The 22,401-nt window shown below is 36.1% G+C and overlaps 1 protein-coding gene across 1 annotated transcript in view; it reads left to right on the top strand.

Annotated features, from left to right (window-relative positions):
- The first annotated feature begins 404 nt into the window (after positions 1-404).
- SOX5 (SRY (sex determining region Y)-box 5) overlaps positions 405-22,401 on the top strand; it is a 210,358-nt gene continuing 188,361 nt past the window's right edge. The window contains 2 exon segments of the mRNA XM_008582606.1: positions 405-641; positions 6,475-6,543. Of these exon segments, the coding sequence (XP_008580828.1) occupies positions 405-641; positions 6,475-6,543 (306 nt within the window).

Genomic DNA, 22,401 nt, shown 5'->3' with positions numbered 1-22,401 from the left:
ACAATGTAATGACTAAGTACTGTAATAAAGACATGCAGCGCATGGATTCCCAAAGAAGGAAAAACTTTTATCAGTGGAAATCAGGAAAAGAGCCACACTGTCAAGATACATGAGTTAGAATGTAAAGAATGTATGTTTAGAGAGGGAATGTCATGGACAAGGCACTTATGAAGGATGACATTTGCAACAGCCTGGGGTGGGAGGGCTAATAGTAGAAAATTCAGTGTGGCTAACTTGCCATGAATAGAAAACAATCAAAATGTTTGCCTTTCTGATATTTTTAATGGGTAAATAGCCACATCACTTTTTACTGCCAAGTGAATATCTGAAAGAAGGTAGGTTATCTTTTTACATGTGTTGAACCTTATATGTGGACTAGTTCTCTATACAAAAGAGCCACTGTCATGGAAACATCACCCCCTTCTCATTTCTCTTTTCTTGTGTGTTTTATTGCCATATTGTTTTCAGGGACTCCTGAAAGCCTAGCTGAGAAAGAGAGGCAACTCATGGGTATGATCAATCAGCTGACCAGTCTGCGAGAGCAGCTATTGGCAGCGCATGATGAGCAGAAGAAACTGGCTGCATCTCAGATTGAGAAACAGCGCCAGCAAATGGAGCTGGCGAAGCAGCAACAGGAACAGGTGAGTAAGCACCAGGGACGTGATCAAAATCCTCAGACGTTACTTTGCCTGCTATTTATAGGCCATTGTCCTAGGCACACAAAGATGAATGAGTCCTTCCCCCCACCCCAATTAAGTAAATATAAAAGCAGAAAAATCAAAGCAAACACATAACTCCCCCCTCCCCCCAATCTTAAGAAGCTTATTTACTACTTTGGTGGTAAGTAACATAGAAGTAATCATAATCAGGATGTAGTTCTGACAAGTCGTGGGAGGAGAATGAAAAAAGATTCAGAGAGATTCAAGGGAACATTTCAAGTCAGGAACATTTTGAAAGAATTTATTAGACAGGTGACATTTGAGATAAACTTTGAAGAGTATGTAGAATTCAATAAATGAAGTGAATTTCTAATTAGGGGCAGGAAGTTCAGTTAGGAGCCTATTAATTTAAATTAAAAAATGTGAGACTCTAACCTAGGCAGGTTAGTGACCATGGAATAACAGAAGAGAGGAATAAATACGTGGAAGAGTTTGGCTAGTAGAATTTTTTGAGTGGGCAAGAGGGGGAGGAAAAGTGTTGAGCCTGAGTAATAGGGAGAATGAGAATGTCATCACCAGAAATAAGGAAAGTCAGGAGGAGGGAAAATTTGGAAAAGAAGGTGGTTTTATTATGTTGAATTAGAGCTGCTGACTGGTTGTCCAATTGGAGGTATGTTGCTTTGCGTTGCTTTTCCCCCCACGGATTTGTCACCCCGCTTGCCCTGGGTGATGGAGATGCAAAGGATTACTCAAAGCCGTCTCTACTGAGCAGAGAGAGGCCCCAAAGTGGTTAATCTCCCTCTAAAACCCTCAAGCAAAAGGGATCCCTTCCTTGGGAAATTAATGCTGAATTGGGGTTCTCTTCCTGCATTTATTTTCCAGACCAGGAAGTTACAGGAAGAGAACAAAGGTGGGGTTATAGTTTAACAACATAGGCTGGTAACTCTCAGTGAAACAAGCCAGATGACATTCCAATAAGACAATTAAGTGGTCTTATCAACACAAGCTTGACCTTAGCAAACATTCCTTCATATAGCAATTCTCAGTATCTTTACATAACAATCAGTAACTAGTCTGTCTTTCAGCCAGCAACCTGCTGTACCACAATCCTTATCTTGCAACAGAGACTTATAGCCTGAGGGAAATTTCCTGTCCTTGCAAGGTCAATATTTGAAACTGCAAGGCTTTGGAAAACGAGGCCCTGTGAAATACATATGCTTTATAGTATATTCCACAAAGGTGTGTGAAAGACAGCTAAAAATACCAATCAGCACTTTGGAAGAATGGGCTAAGCTAAATTTCATAGATTATCTACATAGAAATGGAAACCACTGGAGTAGATAAGATTCATTCATTTATTTGATAAATAGAAATCAAGTGCTGCTTAGGTGCCAGGCACTGTGCTTACTAATTGCTGAAGCTATCTCAATTATCCAAAGAGACAAAGCCCCTAAATTCTGGAGGAAAGAATGAGACAGTTAACAAAAGAACAAATAAATTAGCAAAATAATATCAGATAGTAAAATAATTTGAAGAAAAAGAGTAACATGATAAATATTGATTGATATGACAAAGCAGTGCTTCTTAGATTGGGTGGTTGGCTAAATCTTTCCTAAGCTGTGGCAATTGAGCTCAGATCTAAGTGATAGACAAGAGTCCATCATATTAATATATGGGGTCAGGGTGTGTCATGCAGAGGAATGGCAGGTTTATAGGCCTTAAATTAAAGTGGTGATATCACAAGAAAGAAGAAAGGAAGTAAGGGTAGATCCTTGGGGGATACTGATGTATATAATGGGCTGAAAGAGGAAAATGACATATCCAGAAACAATCAGATAAAGAAGGGACAGGAATACAGTGTCACAGGAAACAAAATAAGATGGAGATTTTAAGAAGCAGCAGGTGATAGTGTTAAATGCTAATATCATTTAGTAGTCATTCTAATATCAAACTGAAGTTACTAGATTTGCCATTTAGATTCTCATTGTTGGCCTTTAAGTGCGTGGCTTCTAAGGATTTTTAGTAGCAGACAATAAGAGTTAACAAACATGTAGTAATGTCTATAACTTACTTAAAAAATTAGTAATCAAGGGAAGGTGGGATAGAGGGTGTCACATGGTCAGCTTGCATACAGGGAAGGCACCTCTTTTCCAGGGCTAAGTCCCTTTACTCTCCTATGCATAGTTCACCCACCATCTCAAGTGGAGGATGGCCACTGCTTAATCAAGGCTATTTGTGTGTCTGTACATCCCCTGTAAATCCTTCTGAGCAGCATTCAAAGTGTAAATGAGCAGGACTGAAGGAGGTGAAGAAATACTCAGATTATGTTTGAAGAGCCCCTTCTCTTCTCTTCTCTATTTAATGGTTAATCTCTGCTTGAAAGATAATATCTTTATTTTTAATGAAATACCTCACTTCATCACTCCCCTTAAAGATATATTCGGCCTGTTATTGGAATATGGCCCATATTCCTCTTGCTTCACCCCTATGATAAGAGTTCAGAATGCTTGCCTGTGACAGTGTAGAAAAACACCAATCTTTTCTTGTCCTTAACTCTCCATCCTTCAGACGTCTGAATTCTAGAGAATCCTAGAAGGTTCTGAAAATGCTGCTCAGTAGAGGCTATTTCATTGTAGAGAATCCCTGCTTACTTTGGGTCTGAGGCACTTGTCCTGAAAATTCTAAGCCATCACTAATGAAAAGGCAGTTCCCTTTCTTTTTCTTTCCCATTCTGGCCCATTCCTGAGTGTCATCGAAGGATTCTAGAACATCCTACCTTCCCAAGACCTCTGATATTCTCTTCAGGACTTCAGAACCCCTTAGGCTCTTCCAGAATTTCTCTCCTGTGTTGGAGAGATGCCCCGCAATGCGGCCTCCACAGAGAGAAGATCCCTTGTGACAGCTGAAGGTCGGGTTTCTTGGAGCCCGTTCTGTTCTCCCAGTTCCCGTCTCCTGTGCAGAGTGGGCATCATGGTCACCACTCTTGTCATCACAGCTCTTTTCATGAAGAACATTTAGTCCTTATTTCTTAAGACTCAAGTCAGATTCATCTGCTCTGGGGAACTCCTTTTCTGCCCCTCCTCCCTCCACTCCCTCCTCAGTGTAGGATGTCCCTACGCCATGTGCTCAAATGCTTCTATTACAGCCCTTAAAAACACTCATGCGCCTGTTGGCCAATCAGCCTTTACACAGATTCTGAGCTCCATTCACATTCATCTAATCAATAATTGTCTATTGAGCACCGATTTGCTGCCAGGTTCTGTTCTAGTTACTGGGGGTATAGTGAAGAATAAGACAGACAAAAATCCCCCATGTATTGAAATGTGGCTGGGAGAGATAGACAATATATAAACCATGAAGCTATAGTATATGTTGATAAGTATGTTGATAAATAAAGCAGAGAATTGGGGATGATTGTACCACATAGAGGGATATGCTCTTTTAAAATGGGGCTCAAGGAAGCCCTCATTGACCAGGTAACATTTGAGCAGAGAATTGTAGACTATAGTATATGTTGATAAGTATGTTGATAAATAAAGCAGAGAATTGGGGATGATTGTACCACATAGAGGGATATGCTATTTTAAAATGGGGCTCAAGGAAGCCCTCATTGACCAGGTAACATTTGAGCAGAGAATTGTAGAAGGTGAGGAGGGAGTCAGCCATGTAGCTATCTAGCCAAACAGTATTCCAGATGGAGGGGAAAGCAAGTGCAAAAATCCAGAGGCAAGACTGTCCTTGGAGGTAGGAGCAACCTTGGTGTGTTCAAGAGGCAGTTAGGAGAGCTGTGTTGCAAGAGTGGAGTGACAGGGGGGAGAGAGGGAGGACATGAAATCAGAAAGGTAGCAGGAAGCAAAATCATATAGGGACTTATAGGCATTATATGGACACTGGCTTTCACTCTGAGTGAGCAAGAAGGTTTTTGAAAAGATGAATAGCATGACACACTTGCATTTTAAATGGCTCGGGGTGCTGGTTTGTTGTAGACTGTAGGGAGCAAGGACAAAAGCAAAAAGAGCGAATAGGAGACAGTCACAGCAATCCGAGCAAGAGACATGGTGGCTTAGAACAGGAGAAGTTGCGGAGGCGTGTGAAGTGATCAGGATCTTGATATATTCTAAAAGTTCTATTAAAAGGATTTAAAGATCCACTAAAATATTAGTATGTGGGAGGAAGAAACTGTACCTAAGGAAAAGAGTGATATTCCATTTTCTACCATCTTCTTTCCTACCATACTTCAGAAGAAAAACAACTGTTTTTGTTTGTTTTGTTTTGTTTTTTTACCATATTCCAAAGATAAAATGAAAATATTAAAATAATCATGATCCAATATTCATAAAAGGAATAAAAAATTCATTGTATAAACTGGTAGACCTATCTCCATCAAATGGGTTTTTACTTTTATTCATAGTAATATATATCACTTTTTTCTGAATTTTTAACTTTCTGATACAGAGATAAGGGTTATGTATTCTTTAGTGAAAATGATGAGAATAAGGCCTAGAGAGTGATAAGTTTCATGAAATTAGAAGTTACATTCTCATGAGAAGGTTTTCTACCGTATATCATGTTTAATATTTTCTTCTCACCTACTCATTCACACATTCTTATCAAATATTCATTCAGTATCTCTTTTATACCAGGCTTTGTGCAAATAAAGGGCAAAATGTACATGCTCCGTACCTTCCCTGTATTTATGGACTTCTCCATAAGAGAGAGAAAGATGGTAATAAAAAAGAAAAGTAAATATAAAGTCATAACATGGGGCATAGTATTGAGTAAAGGTAGAGGATGTTGAAAGTGCAAATACCGGGGGTGAATTGTGTGTTTCTTGGGTAAAGGACATTTAATGTGACTATCCTGAGGACTAAATCTCAAGTTTACTTTTGGATCAATTGAATTTGAAGTACCTTTGAGTAAAGTCTCTGGATAAATGGGTCTAAAGCTTAAAACAAAAACTGAGTCTAGAGAAACAAGTTTAGAAGCACTTGGCATATATATGGAAGTAACTATAGAGGGAAAAGAATAGTCTACAATTGAGCCTTAGAGAATTACATTTACTTATATTTACTGGCTGTACAGAGCCATTTAAAGGTAACTGAGAAGGAATAGACATGAGAGGTAGGTGCAAAACCAGGAAAGTGTGATGTTACAGAAGCCAAGGGAGAAAGTTCAGAATCAAGGGAAAGCATTTGAGTGTGGAATTCTGATGAGAAGCCACAAGGTGAAGACTGGAAACTCTTCAGAATTAGAGAGATGGAAGTGTTTGGTGACCTTCTTATGAATCATTTTGGTAGAGAAACTAGAATGGGATGTGTTGAGGAGTTGGCAGTTAGGTATTTGTGGGAAGCCAAAATGGGAACAGTATTTACCAAAAAACAAAAAAATACTAAAACATTGCTGAAGAATACAGTATCTTACAATACTTTGTGCTACTCTGAAAACTTGGTCACAACAACCTCCTATTTATGCAAGACTCTTTCTTTTGTAGGAAAGGGCTGAAAATGTCAGAGGCAGTACCTTACTATATCACTAGGAAGAGGGGTTTTTGAAATTCTAACATTTCCTACTGGGATAGATCACTGTTGTAGTATCTTAGGCTTGACTTGTTTAAGGCCAAAAGAAACATAACAGCTCCTAAATATCTCGTTTGATCCTACTTAAGGATAAATTGCTGATAATTTAGGGGCACAGGTGTATCTATTTTCATCATCTTAATCAGGGTCAACTCAAATTTTGAGACACAGGACATTGGTAATTTCCCCTAGGGACTACAATATACTTTAAAATTTTTTCATGTGCAATTTCTCCACAGATTGCAAGACAACAGCAGCAACTTCTGCAGCAACAACACAAAATCAATTTGCTTCAGCAACAGATCCAGGTCAGAAATCGTAATTTCAATATACTTCCAATTAAAAATATATATTTTGTTTCTTATTCATATATGATCTAACAGAAATGACCTCCAAAATAATAATTACTTTCAGCCTTAATTCATGACATTTTGCCTCCTGAGCCATACGAATCTTGCAAAAGGTGGCTCTCTGTCACGGGCACTACTGTGTCAGGGAGCTTCAGTATGAGCAAGCCAACAGTAGTTTTCATCTTATGCTGAAGAAATGATTGTAGAGAAACATTTTAATTTTAAAGGTGGCTCTCTGTCACGGGCACTACTGTGTCAGGGAGCTTCAGTATGAACAAGCCAACAGTAGTTTTCATCTTATGCTGAAGAAATGATTGTAGAGAAACATTTTAATTTTTCAATACTTTAATGTTTAAAATGTGTCTGTAAGTGTGGGGAACCAAACCAGAAAGGTTCAGCAGGGTTTCAGATAGAGAAGCAGTGCCAGAGAGAGGTTTTTCACCATATGCTCAGGAGCCCTGTGTGATAAAGGTGGAACACAGGGAATGTAATGACTTGGTGTTCAAGTCCACTCTCGCCTGGGAAATTACCTGGAGAAGCCAAGTCTGAAAGCTCTGTGACCTCCATGTTTTTCTTATACAAAAATTCACAATGATAAGGAGCATCAATAAAGAAAGAAGGAAGCATCTGTATTAGAAACAAAAGCAAAAAGTTAAGTTGCCAGGAATGTTTTGTATCTACAATGTGTTGTATCTAGCAACAGAAACTTTGACAAAATTCGTTTCTCCTTGTGAAACTTTCCTTTCTGAAAAGCACTTATTTCATAGAGGTTTTATGCAGATTAAATGAAATAATTGATGAAGAACTTTAGCATAGTGCTAAGGCATATAGTTAAGTGCTCAGGACAAACTTGCTGTGGCTATCGAAGAATCTAATTCATGGAGCTTTGAATCCAACCTTATGTAACATCATCCATCTGGAGGCAACTGTTAGATTTGCAGTCAGCTAATCTGGGGAGAAGTTTATCATTCTCTTGAAGTTGTATCTTGAGACTCAAACATTTTATCAAGTGTAAATATCATAAATGACAGAAGCAAATGTGCCAAAATTATTTCATTCGTGTTTTAAATTCTTTTCCAACAAAATTTCTCCCATTTTATCTAATTGGGTGAAGTACATTTAATTTCTTTACCTTTGATTATATAGCCCAATCTTGTATTTTAGTGAGCTAGTGACAGCTTCAGTGAGACAGTAGAACATCAGTGAGATGTTCCACCCAGGGGTCTTTGCTTTCCTCAACTGTAATTATGAGCAGTGAATTTCCAATGTGTTATTATCTATTCATCTCTGGAGTATAGTTATTTAATTCAGTGGCTTAAAGCTGTTCATTGTATTTCATGTTGTTCAGTCATAGTATACTGACTCTGAATATAGCTTAGTCAATGGTACCAGATTATCTGCATTTAAAATGTTTTTAATTCTTGAAAACATAAGGCATTAAAATTGTTGCTGCAAATTCTCATTGTGAATAAGATCCAATCAGTAATCAGCAGTGTGGTAAGCCACTTGGTGTCACTGTGATTTGCTGAGGATACCAGTAGTTTCAAAATTTTATAATTTCTGTGAAACTCTGAGAAAAGTTATTTGTCAAACAGAATTGCAAAAATGCATCTAATCAAGAGTATAAATATGTATAAGTCTTAATAAACTATGTATTTGACCAATTGGATTTGCCAGCACCTTCAGTGCTTTTAGGGGAATATTCCACAGTTATGTTCATTACATTTACAATATAAATTTTAAGGCCTGTCATAATGACAGAAAGTTGAAATTGATGGATTTCTTGCTCCAGAGCATGGAGCACTATAATTTATGTGAGAGCATCTTTTTGAAATGAAAAGTGCTTTGAAAATATATCCTAGAAATGGCATGACTATGGAAACTGTATTCCAGAGAACAAAGGCCAAGTTTAATGACTTGCACAGGACTACACAACTAGTTACTGGTAGAACTAGGATCAGAGGCAGTTTTTTGACTATTAATGGAAATTTTGCTGAGTATGAGAATTTTAACAGCCTAGAATTTGTATTTGATCAAAATGTTAAGCTGCTGGCACTAGTTCATAGAGTGGGGGGTGAGTCCCTAAAGGGAGAATGTCACACTGAAAGTAATTTGGGGGAAACACTAAGAGACGTTGAGATATATGTGGGTATTTGTCCTCTTTCTAGGGTTAGTGCAGAGAAATGAAACCGATAGAGTCAAAACACATCAAGATATTATTTTTTTAAAAAGTCTGGGAAATAGGGAATATTTCAGGCAACAGATAATAAATACTGAGCAAGACTGATAGTCTGAAAAGAATTCATTTTTACAGCTTCTGGAATATTCATTAACTAAAAGCATAGTTTTTTTGTTTTGTTTTATTTTGTTTTTCTCTTTTTAAAGGCTAGTCAAGTGTGGCGGTGGGAGTGGAGAAGGAACAAAGAAATCTGTGACTGGTTGTGATCAATTAGTTGTAAACACCACTGCACTCGGACCGACCAAATCGTAGCTCAAAACTGTATTTTTTTATTAAGTTGTTAATTTGGGGCAGCCTTACAAACACTTAAGAGTTATGCAAATCACAAAGTATTTGAATTTAGTCTTCAGTGGATTGTTCAAACAATTATGGGAAGCACTGATGTAGTGGCATGTGAAGAAACAGAAAATTAAAAATGTAGAACAGACCTATAACCCCACATAAATCTTGATCATATTTCTTTGTAGAATGTTTTCTCCCCCCTCTTCTTCTTACCACTTTCTTCTTTGCCTCGTAAGCATAGGACAAGGAGGAAGAAAAGTAAAAGTCGAACCCGCTACAGTGAAAGGCAAATCAATTTTATAACAAATATTATTGTAAACTATTTTAATCAGAATGTGTACATAATCAGATGTTCACATAAGATTTTACCATAGATTAAATTTTATTTGATATTCGAAAATACTCAGCTAGTATTTTGAACCTTTTTCTTTCTTAAATATGGATCCTTAACACCTGTAGAGATAAACACACCAATTTACATTATTCATCCTGATTGTATTTTCTTAGAGTTTTGTACTATTTTTGTTGTGTCAGACTTTAGAATGTAACAATGCATTCCAATTCTTATACTGATAAAATAGTGGAAATAGTATTATAAAGTCCACAAATAAGGCTGCCTTTAAAATTTTTGTTCCAGTTTTAATACAAAAGACATTAACTTGGTCCAAGTGTTAGTAAAAGCATTTAATACATTAGATTGGTTAGACAGATCTGCTAGATAGATTAGACTGATAGGTTAAGAATTAGAGGAAGACACATTTTTGCACTTGATGGATATGTTAAATGACAGGAAGGATAATATTTCCTTGCATTTTCCTCATTCTTTAAGTGAGATCTCTCTAAAAGAGAGGTTAGTTTGGATGTCTTTAATCCATTTGACATATATATCATTCAGTTAAAGAAAAGTATGAACGAGTTTGTACCTTTGTACATACACAGAAGCATTCACATATTCTAATAACCTGGGTTATTTAAATTTTTTCTCGGCCTGCTAATTCTATCTTTTCTCAAGTCTGATAAAAAGAGTGCTGATAAATTTTACCGTAAAGTTATTTATTCAGAGAAAATGCCGTAACAATTTGCGAGCGAACCAGTTTTATTTAATCCCCTGGGATCAGTTCTTTTTTTTTTTTTTTAAGGATTTCCTTTTTATAAAATTTTTTATTATTTTTATTTATACATACTTATGGGGTATAGAGTTGACTATCAGTATTTGTTTGTGTACAATATGTGGTGATCAAATCAATATTATTAGCATGTTCATCATCACAAATCGTAATTACTTTCTGTGTCCCTTACCCAATTACTCCCTATCCCGCTTCACCTCCCCGTTTCCCACCTCTAGCAACTATAAGTCTGTTCTCTCTTTCTGAAAGTTTAACATTTTATTATAGTCTTTCTTTCTTTCTTTGTCTCTTCGCTCCCACTTATGAGTGAGGACATGTGGTATTTCTCTTTCTGTACCTGGCTTATTTCACTTAACATAATTTTCTCCACACTCATCCATGTTGCTGCAAATGGCACAATTTCATTCTTTTTTATGGCTGAGTAGTGTTCAGTTTTGTATATATACCACATTTTCCTTATCCAGTTGTCCATTGATAGACATTTAGTTTAGTTCCATATCTTGGCTATTGAAAATGGAGCTGCGATGAACATAGGAGTGCAGGTATTCCTCCGACATGATGACTTCCATTCCTTTGGGTATATACCCGGAAGTGGGATGGCTGGATTGTATGTCACTTCTGTCTGTAGTTGTTTGAGACTTCTCTACTGTTTTCCATCATGGTTGTACTAATTTACAGTTCCACCAACAGTGCAGGAGTGTTCCCTTTTCTCCACTTCCTCACCAGCATTTGTTATTCTCAGTCCTTTTAATAGTGGCCAGTCTAGCTGGGGTGAGGTGATATCTTAGTGTGATTTTGATTTGCATTCCCTGATACTGAGTGATGTTGGGCATTTTTTCACATACCTTTAGAATCAGTTCTTTATGAACTGTCTTTATTTCTTTGGAAAGCAACCTTAGCTCTAAAATTGCATCATTGTAATTGGATTGAAAATTTAATCTACATTCCTTTCTTATAAAGACTTTATGTTGTAAAGACAGTCTTCTACCACGTGTATTCACATAATTCATTAGGATTAAAAGAAAAATTAAGGTTTTCTGTTATTTTTTGCAACATTTATAAATCAGTTCACTCTACAAATAAAATCATGTCATAATAACAGAAATATCCATCTTCTCTCAAGAACATGTCCACTTCTTAAGGAGCCTCTGAATTTTAGGAGCACTAAGAAGTCTCAGCCTTCTTTTTCTACTATTTAGCAATATTTTCCTCTAACATTTTTGTTTATCGACCTTAAATGATAGAACACTTTTTTGAATTTCCATTTAAAATATATAGCTAACTTTAATGCACATTAATACAAGAGATGAAATTTTAAAATATTTCAGAGAAAGGTACCTTTCTAGATTATTTTAAGTAAACTTTTTTCTCTTACTCTATTGACTATTCTACGGTGCTCATTTTTTGAGCAATTTTATTTCCTAATTTCTTTTTTGTATGAAATCAACCTGTTTCTGCTATTGATAGTTACGTGATTTATGTTTCCAATAATGTTCCTAGGCAAGTGGTTCATCTTGTCCTGATTCACTGTTACTAAAACCATTTAAAGTGATTGAGTTAGCTCTAGTCAGCTTCCATTATGACAACAAATTGAGTGTTCCTGGAGACCCAAGTACCCTTTGATCTTGAAGCTTCTGATGGGACAGGGTTGCCATAGCTTTCAGCGTGTGTTTGAGAAGCATATCCTAGTCATAAATTTCTTACCCTTGTTCAATAATATTTCATAGAATTTAAGGTTCTCATTAGCAATGAATAGTGTTAATCCAACAGTGTGCTCTAGTATGAAATCTACTTAAGATATTTTTAAGGGTTAATCTAAAGATATTGTACTTCTTTTCAACTGCATGTTTATTGTGGTTGAACTTCCATAAGAGAGTCCGAAAATGTACTGCATTTCCCTTTCTGATTAACTTTTCCAACTATTGTTCATTGTGTTCTGCTGGGGGCAAAAAGTTGGTTAATAACCCCCATCATTGTCTGATTCATAACGTAAACATATATGGGACTAGGCATAGCTTTAGTTCACTGATTCTGTCTGGAACTAAGGATAGAGCAAAAGAACTCTGTTCCCTTGTATTCTTTGGACAGCGAGCATGCCATAGGATACACGAAAGAACTTGGCTCTTAGACATACCTGAATTTAGTCTTTGCATCATCACACCTTATTTGCTGTGTGATCTTGGGAAAATTGCTTATTCCTGCTGAGTTTCATTATTCCCATCTATAAAATGGGAATTGTAATATCTAACTCATACCTTGTTACTCTGAGGGTTAAGTGGGATCATGCCTGGTATGTAATGAACACACAATGCTGAAAATTTTTGCCTAAGTCATTAGAGAGAAAAATTTGTTCTTCTGTATTTCCAATAATGAGCAATGTAATGAATGTTTCCAGCAAGAGGAGAAATTCGGGGGGGGGGCGGGGAGTATAATCTATGTGGCAGTAGTCACTGAAAACTTGAGTTCAATGTTCCAAGTTCACATGATTGTAGAACTATAATGGGTTTTTAGAAAGCTTTTATTTAGACCTGTCTCTCATTTTGAGATTTGTAAACTAAAACTAAGTAAAGTTTGAAGATATTCCCTATGTAACATAAATTTTTACTTATAGAACAATGGCTGGATTCCAAGTTTCCCGAGTTGTGGCTCAGTTCATTTTTATTTCACCAATATCCTACCATTTAAGGCTTAATGGCCCAAAGTTTTAAAATGAGTTTTCTTTCCCTGGGAACTTATTACTACAAAGTAAAAATACAACTTGACTTATGTGTAATTGAATGATTAAGTTGCAGCCATGGGCTCAACCAATTTGTGATAAAGGTTTCATTTTATTGGAGCCAAAGTTCTCTGAGCTCATTAGAGTTTTGGTAATTCTTGATAAATTATTATGCAAAAAGAAATCCATTGAAATATTGTATTGAAAACATAATAATGTTAAAGGTGAAATAATAGTACCTAACTGACCTGCTGATTTATGATTTCTTTCTCTGACTGCAGTAAGTTGGAAGCATTTTAGCCCTCTCAACCAGACCCCACACACATACATGAGCACAAAGATATTACAGAGTAACTTTGTCTTTTTGGGAGACTGGAAATGCCAAAAATAAACACCATGCAATTAAAGTAGTATTTCAGCCTGAGAAGGAAATGCATTAACTCCTTGAGTTCCAACTAAGGTTTTGCAGTATGAAATAAAATATACTACAACTGGACTGGATACAGTTCCTGGCATTCAGATAGATTATAGAGGAGAAAATACAAAGATACAAAGAAGTAGCTTGAAGGATAACTTCTCCTTCTTTGTACTTTCTGGAAGTAGAACTTGCATTTGAGAAGACAGGTGACATGTCCTAAAGGAGCAGTGAGGATAACTGACTACAGATCTCTCCTTTTACTCAGAAAGAACCACTTTAGAACATTTTAAGCATTTTTTTAATAGGTCTCCTGACGATTACCTAATGACAGAATTCCAGTCATTCTTATATTTTCTCTGCCTGCGCAAACCTGTCTCTGTAGACAGTGATACAGATAGATTGATATGCATATAAATTTTCATTTTTATTATTATTTTTATTGCATGTAACACATGTGACACAGGTAAAAGAGTACAGGAAAGTATTGAAAGCAACTGTCCTGAGCCCAGTGCTCTATATTGTTCTCAATCTTTTTACTCAGAAGGAGCTACTTTAAATCTTTTAAGTTTTTATTTTTTAATAGGCCTCCTAGTATGCCGAAGTCCAGCTTCAGCGAGGGATGGGTACCTGAAAAGGGATCAAGAGGGTCGGCAAAAATAACAAACACAGACGGAGACCTCAATGCATCAATATGCATGTTCTCTCTCTGCGGGCTGTCAGCGTGTTGCAGCTGGAGCCCAGTAGAGCCTGAGACAATGCCTTTTATTTAGATTTTTCTTTGCCAGGGGGGTTTTGGGTACCATTTTTATTGTATCAGCAAGCTTAAATCAATAGTCCAAAAAGCAGGGAGGAAACTTTTTTAGAGGTCAGCCAGTCCTTTCCTTTTGTCAGCATGTCTCAGGTGATCAACTCGTGCTTCTTTTTTCTGGAATCAGATTATCAGATCGAAACCATCCGTTCATTGTCTTGAAGATATCTTGTGACCGTTTTCTGTTAGCAAGCTGTGGTTAATATCCACCCTATTAACAGGGTGGCAGCTACTAAAATGTAAGTACAACTTTGCTAAAAGGAAAAATGTTAACATTTAAATTCTAATGGGGTCTAATGACTTTATGTTCTAATGGAATGAACCTACTGTTCATATGGAAAAAGAACAGTGGATATTTGAGCAGCATTATCATGCACATTTTAAGGTTATGCTTTCTCACTGAGGCTCTGCAATCCGTATCCTATCAGTTAACAAAATAAGGTCCATCGGTGTTTAGATAAGACCCTGGGAATTGTAGAACGTAGGCCAGCAGTCAATGTTGGCCTAAAATGAACCACCCTATTTTTTCTTAATTTGCACATTTATTGTGATAAAATTAATGCTGTAGCTGGGAGTACTCACAAAGTCTTTAGAAATAATTTCTATCTCCTGTCTTTGAAGACAGTTAACAAATAGGTTGCAAATTAAATGCCAATGAAATTAACAGAGTGTTAACATAAAATGAGTTACTCTGTGAAGAGTACAGTAATATAATGATTCAAGACATATGTTTCATGCATCCCTACAAGGCAAATTTGCTCAGCTCCCTACACAGAGTACTAACCTATACTCTTTTGAGCTTTTGCTGGTAAATTTTTGTGTAAACTTATACACAATAAGAAACTAATGACTTTGTGTCTGTGTGTGTGTGTATTTTGCTCTATTTTTCTTCAAACAAGAAAGGTATATGTGAGTAAAATGGGAAAGGAAAGATAAATGGGGAATTAAGGACATCTTTATTACACTAGGATTGTCCCTAGTTTTCCCTTGAAGGAGAAGCAAAAGGAAAAATTGGGATTGCTTCTTTTGCAGTGAATTTTTTAGAAGTGGTAAATTCTCAGTCTTCACCATATTTGAGATCACAGCGGTGTTTGGAACAGTTGATCACTTCCACTTTTTCTAACACTTTTCAGTTGGCTCTTTTAAAAAAACAGTTTGTTTTTCTTTTTAACTTTATAGTCCCCATGCTCAATTTCATTTGGTATATTCACCTCCCATCCTTTAAGGCTGAATTGCTATAATGCTCCATCATCTGGCTTCTTTATCTACACTTATTTCCTAAATGATCAAGCCTAGTTTAATGGCTTGATATGCCATCCTGAAGGTAATACTCCAAAATCTGTTTCTCCGGCCTACAACACTCTCCTGAACTTCAGAGTCAAATATTCAAGTTCATCTTCAGACTATTTAAGTGGATATTTAACAGGCACCTCAAATTTCACATTTCCAAAACATATCCTTTAACTTTCTTCTCCAAACTCATTCTTTTTCAATTTATCCATCTCCAAATATGGTATCATTTGCCTATTTTCTATGGCCAAATACCTAAGCAGATTTTAAATTATAGCTCCTAGAGTGATCTTTTAAGTCTAATTGTGCTGTAACCATGCTCAAAATCATTTCGTTTAAAATAAATTCATCCACCTTATCCTAGCTTATTGGGCTCTATTTGATTGGGCCACTGCCAACCTCTCTAACTTTTTTCTTCATTCCCTCCACTGTAGAAACTTGTCCTCCTTGGTTTCTAGGAACATGCCAAGAATGGGCTAGCATCAGGGCATTTGCATTTGCCATTCTCATGGCTTGGAATGCTCTTTTTTTTCAATTTTATTTATATTTATTTTTGTGGGGTACAGTGTGTTGTTTCAATACATGCATATACTGCACAATTATTCACTTAGGATAGATAGCACAGTTTTGTGCCTGTTACTCCACCCCTTCTCCTCCCCCATAACCCCCTCCCCTCCCAGCCACTGGTAACCTCTACTTCTATGAAAATCACTTTATTGTTTTTTTTTAGATTCCACGTATGGTAAGACCATGTGGTATTTGTCCTTCTATGCCTGACTTACTACACTTAACATGATGGCTTCCAGTTTCATCCGTGTTGCTACAAATGATAGCTCCTAGAGTGATCTTTTAAGTCTAATTGTGCTGTAACCATGCTCAAAATCATTTCGTTTAAAATAAATTCATCCACCTTATCCTAGCTTATTGGGCTCTATTTGATTGGGCCACTGCCAACCTCTCTAACTTTTTTCTTCATTCCCTCCACTGTAGAAACTTGTCCTCCTTGGTTTCTAGGAACATGCCAAGAATGGGCTAGCATCAGGGCATTTGCATTTGCCATTCTCATGGCTTGGAATGCTCTTTTTTTTCAATTTTATTTATATTTATTTTTGTGGGGTACAGTGTGTTGTTTCAATACATGCATATACTGCACAATTATTCACTTAGGATAGATAGCACAGTTTTGTGCCTGTTACTCCACCCCTTCTCCTCCCCCATAACCCCCTCCCCTCCCAGCCACTGGTAACCATTATTCTACTCTCTACTTCTATGAAAATCACTTTATTGTTTTTTTTTAGATTCCACGTATGGTAAGACCATGTGGTATTTGTCCTTCTATGCCTGACTTACTACACTTAACATGATGGCTTCCAGTTTCATCCGTGTTGCTACAAATGATAGAATATCATTTCTTTTTATAGCTGAATAGTATTCCATTGTGTATGTGTACCACAGTATTTTTATCCATTCATCCGTTGATAGGTGTTTAGGTTGATTCCATCTCTTTGATATTGTGAATAGTGCTGCAATGAATATGGGCATGCAGGTGTCTTTTTGGTATATTGACTTAATTTTCTTTGGGTATATACCCAGTAGTGGTACAGCTGGATCTAGAGTAGATCTATTACTAGTTCTCTGAGGAACTTCCATACTGATTCCACAAAGACTGTACCAATTTACATTCCCACCAAGAATGTACTAGGGTCCTTTTCTCTGCATCCTTGCCAGCATTTGTTATTTTTTGTCTTATTGATAATAGCCATTCTAACTGGAGTGAGGTGATGTCTCGTTGTGGTTTTAATTTGCATTTCCCTGGTGATTTGGAACATTTTCTCACGAGCTCATTGGCAATTTGTATGTCTTCTTTTGAGAAATGTCTCTTCAGGTCATTTACCCTTTTTTTTATTAAGTTGTTTGGAGTTTTTTTTGCTGTTGAGTTGTTTAAGTTCTTCATATGTTCTGAATATTAGCCCCTAGTCTGATGTGTAGTTTGCATACCCTTTCTCCCATTCCATAGGTTGTCTCTTTACTTTGTTGATAGCGTTTCTTGCTGTGCAGAAACTTTTTATTTTGATGGAGTCTCATCTGTGTATTTTTGCTTTATTGGTCTGTGCCTTTGTGGTCTCATTCAAAAAAGCTCTGCCCAACTCCCACTTTGTGTAGTGTTTCCTGTGTTTTCTTATAGCAGTTTCATAGTTTCAGGTCTTAAATTTAATACATTCAAGTTGATTTTTGTGTATGGTGAGGGACAGGGGGTCTAGTTTCAATCTTCTGCATGTGGATATGCAGGTTTCCTACCGCCATTTATGGAAGAGGCTGTCCTTTTCCCACAGTATATTCTTGGAATCTTTGTTGAAAATCAGTTGGCCATAAGTGGGTTTGTTTCTGGGCTGTCTTTTCTGTTCCGCTGGTCTATTTGTTAATTTTTACACAGTACTATGCTGTTTTGGTTACTATACCTTTATAGTATACTTTGAAGTTGGGAAGTGTGATGCCTCTAACTTCATTCTTTTTGTTCAAGATTGCTTTTGCTATACATGGTCTTTTGTGATTCCATACAAATTTTATGATCTTTTTTTCTATTTCTGTGAAGAATGTCATTGGTATTTTGATAGGGGTTGTGTTGAATGTTAGATTGCTTTGGGTAATATGAACATTTTGATGATGTTAATTCTTCTGAGCCATGAACATGGGATAACTTTCCATTTATTTGTGTCTTCAGATTTTTTCACCAATGTTTTATAGTTTTCATTATAGAGGACTTTCACCTCCTTGGTTAAATTTACTCCTAGGTATTTCATTTTTTTTTGGTAGCTATTGTGAATGGGACTACTTTCTTGATTTCTTTTTCAGCTATGTCATTATTGGTGTATAGGAAGTCTGTTGATTTTTGAGTGTTGATTTTGTATCCTGCCACTATACTGAATTAATTTACTAGTTCTAGTAATTTTTTAGTGGAGTTTTTAGGGTTTTCTATGTATATGGTCGTGTCATCTGCAAATAGGGATACTTTGACTTTCTCCTTTCCAATTTGAATGGCTTTTATTCTCTAGCCTTATTGCACTGATTAGAACTTCCAATACTATGTTGAATGGTATGATTGCTCTTTTTTAAGTTCATCAAATAACTCAGACCCTCACTTTATTCATGTTTCTTTGAATGGCATTCTTCTCTGGGAGGCTGCATCTGACAACCCAATTTAAAATAGTCTCTGCATCCCCCAGTCAGTTCTAAATCTCTTATTCTTCTTCTTTATTTATCACAGCCTGTATTATGCCCCTTATATTTACTTAGATTTGTTTTGTTTGCTATACTTTAAGAACTTTAACGTATTTAAAATATTTATCGAATGGATGAATGGAAGAAAGAATAAAGTGGAACACATTACCCACTATCTAGTACACAATATAAGAAAGACAATAATTCTATATTTCTCAAGAGATTGAAATAATATAAAATAATACGTATTTTTGATAGACACCAAAAAAATAGGAAGCTGGCCCCATTAGTTCCGTTGGTTAGAGCATGGTGTTATAACACCAAGGTCAAGGGTTCTGATCCCCTTATTGGCCAGCTGCAAAAATATAAATATGAATACATAAATAATAGATGACCAACAGTCACTACTGCTATATATGATTTGAAACCCTATCAACCTGCTTAAGGTGCTGATGGAGTTTGGATGTGTGTTGTCCCCTCCAGAACTCATGTGGAGATTTGATCCCCAATGTGGCAGTGCTGGAAACTGATTGAGTCATGGGACTGGATCCCTCATGAATGGATTAATGCTCTCCCTAGGTGGGGGGAGTAATGAATGAGTTCTTGCTCTATTGGTTCCCATGAGAGCTGGTTGTTTATAGGACCCTGGTGCCTTCAGTCTCTCGCTATCTTGCTTCCTCTCGCCCTGTGATCTGCTTGCACCTGCTGGCTGCCTGCCTCTTTCCACCATGAGTAGAAGCAGCCTGAGGCCTGCACCAGATGCAGCTGTTCCAGAATCATAAGCCAAATAAACCTCTGTTCTTTATAAATTACCCAGTCTCGGGTAGTTCTGTTATAGCAACACAAAACAGAATAATACAGGTGCATAAATATCCTATCTAAAAATGAGTAGTTTCATTAGCAACTTTTTCTTTCCTCTATTTTATAAATTTTTAAATTAGTTATCTTAACCAAGATTACCAGAACATGAACTACTTAATTATATAATTTTACCATCTTTGATTTGTCATTCTTTTTCAATAACTTTTGACGCATTAAAAAAATCACTACGATCACTTTGTAAAAATCAATACAATCACTTGATAAGTGATGGACACTTGCTGGAGGTCGTCTTCCATAATCATCACAAGAATTCAGACAGATTATGGTATTATCTCCATTTTATAGATGTTAGAACTGAAGACTAGGACTCTGTGTGTGCGTGTGTGTTACATGTGCATGTATGTGTGTGTATACACATGTATGTGATTCTAAGACTGACAGTCGAGTATGTGGTAAACTGCCTCTTTCCTCTCTTCTCACTACAGTAGTAATGAGTGATTTAATTCAGATAATTTCAAGAAAATAAGAGTAACTGGTCTTATCAAACTGAGTTAAACCTACCAAATTGGCAAGTGTGGAAGGAATTTTCTTTAAAGTAGTTTAGTTTTTCTTTCTGCAGTAAACATGGTAAGAGATTGACCTTTTATAAATGGAGAAAATAAATATTTATAAATAAGGAAAAGATGTGTTCCACATAAGCAAATATTGCGTATGAAGTAAACTTTCACCTAAAAATGCTAAAAAAAGAAAAGAGGATGGTATGTTTATAAAAGATAAATTTCGTGTCTCTAAAGAGAATTATTTTATGTTGACACTGTTGTTATAACTAAATTAAAATTAGAAGAGGTGAACTAACTTTCACAAATTTAAATATTAACTAAAAGAAGTAAATTAATAAGCTAGTTTTTATATCACACACATTTAATTTTATATTTATATTAATATATGTTTATATACTGTGTGAGAGTTGTATGTGTTCATACAGGTTTCTGTATGTCCTTTTTGATCACTTAATTTATCCTATTTACTGCCCCTATACACATATATTTATTTTTTCTTCTTCCTTAACCACCATTTAGTTCTGAGCACATTTTTTATTCCCTCTATTTACTGCCCCTATATACATATATTTATTTTTTCTTCTTCCTTAACCACCATTTAGTTCTGAGCACATTTTTTATTCCCTTTCTACCTTCATGTTCCTTTTCATGACTTTGCCACTATCTGTATTCATACGTACACTGCTGGACTGTCTGACATAGCTCCTACTGATTTCCTTCACCTTTCTTATTTTACTTCCCTGCTCCTATAGTTTATTTCCCTGGTAACTTTTCTCCTCTTTCTTCTTCTGATTCATAGACTTTATGTTTCCACTGAATAAAAAGCTGATCACTAATAAACAGAGTGAGTCTGAAAGGTTGAGTTTTGTTTTAATTTTAAAAGTAAATTGTTTTATTTTCTGTAGGGTGATTCAGGAGAGAGAGGGAGCAAAAGAAAACATAAATAGGCTCAAAATAAAGGTTTCCCAGAGTGTTAGTATAATATATTATTGCAGTCTTTCCACAATACAGGGTGTGTTGTCATGAGCACCCGTGTCATACAGCCAGAAAAAGAGGAGGGATAGGCCTGCCGTAAGGTAAATCAAGAGGTAACAATAAATTTTTCTATGGCTGGTGGAGGTGTTTGGGATGTGTTTTCTTTATATCTTCATCCGCCCCTAATTGAGGATGCTTTAAAATTGAATGACTAGCAGTCAAAACGTGTTTGCTTCAAGCTGAGAAGAAAAATGCTGGTGTCTCCACTTCCAAACTGATTGCGCTTTGTACACAACTGACAGCTACAGTCACTTTGAGTGACTGGTAAGTGGGAAGCTTTGCCACTTATCAAGCAAGGAATGCAGGCTGAAAAGAAAAGACTAGAGCCGTTTAGATGCTTTGGCATCTTCAAAATAACATCTTACATCAGTCAGACTCAGAAGCACTAAAAGACATTTAAAATGAAGTCACGTATGTAGAAATGTGGTATATGTGTGTGTATACGGAGAGAGACAACAATTATTCCACAAGCCAATAACTGCAAAGGGGTGAATGAAAAAGTCTAGTTGTAAAGGTCATGATTTGTGAAATGAATCAATGGTAAAATCATTTACACATGTTTGTGATGAAATCTATTCTTAGTTTGAAACATCCAAATTTAAAAATATGTAACCACAGATCTCCAACATTATATGAGCAGTTAGTTTTGACCAAATGGGTGCCTCCAAGTACCTGAATAATAATAAAAATGTCATTCACTTATCTGGATGGTAATTTTTACACTGAGGGAGAATCTCAATTCATATCCCCCCTCTTCCCTTCTTTTGTAAATATTTAATGTTTAAAATATGTATTCAAAATATTCTGTTATATCTAACTAAAACAGTATGGTTACTAATAAAATAGGGTAAGGGCATGTTTCTTATAATTTAAAACATAATTTTGAGATTATTCTGATGAAGATTTGCTGAGCTGTAAGTTCCTCAAATAAGAACTCTTGAAAATGACAATTTTTTATACTCAGTGCTTAGGCTTACATGCACATATATCCTGCTCGAAATCTTTCAGGACATTCATTTTCAAGCATTTTGTTTGTGTTTTGACACAAGTAGTCCTTTGTGTTCTTTGGATCCTTAATAAGATAGACGTGATACACCTCAATGACCTTAAGCCTCTTATGAACAACATGCTGTTTATTTAGATAACTCGTTTCAAGTTGATAGCCTATAAATAGACGTGTTTCTGTCAGACCGTGTGTATCAGTTTTAGGTTTGGAGATACGGTCACAATAACCAACCATATCCATGGTTAATTCTTTTTTTTTTTTTTTTTTTTTTTTTTTTTTTTTTTTTTTTTTGGA

Source organism: Galeopterus variegatus, unplaced genomic scaffold (genome assembly GCF_000696425.1).
Source record: "Galeopterus variegatus unplaced genomic scaffold, G_variegatus-3.0.2 Scaffold2679, whole genome shotgun sequence".
NCBI classification, from domain to species: domain Eukaryota; kingdom Metazoa; phylum Chordata; class Mammalia; order Dermoptera; family Cynocephalidae; genus Galeopterus; species Galeopterus variegatus.
This window is presented reverse-complemented; position numbering and strand designations above follow the sequence as displayed.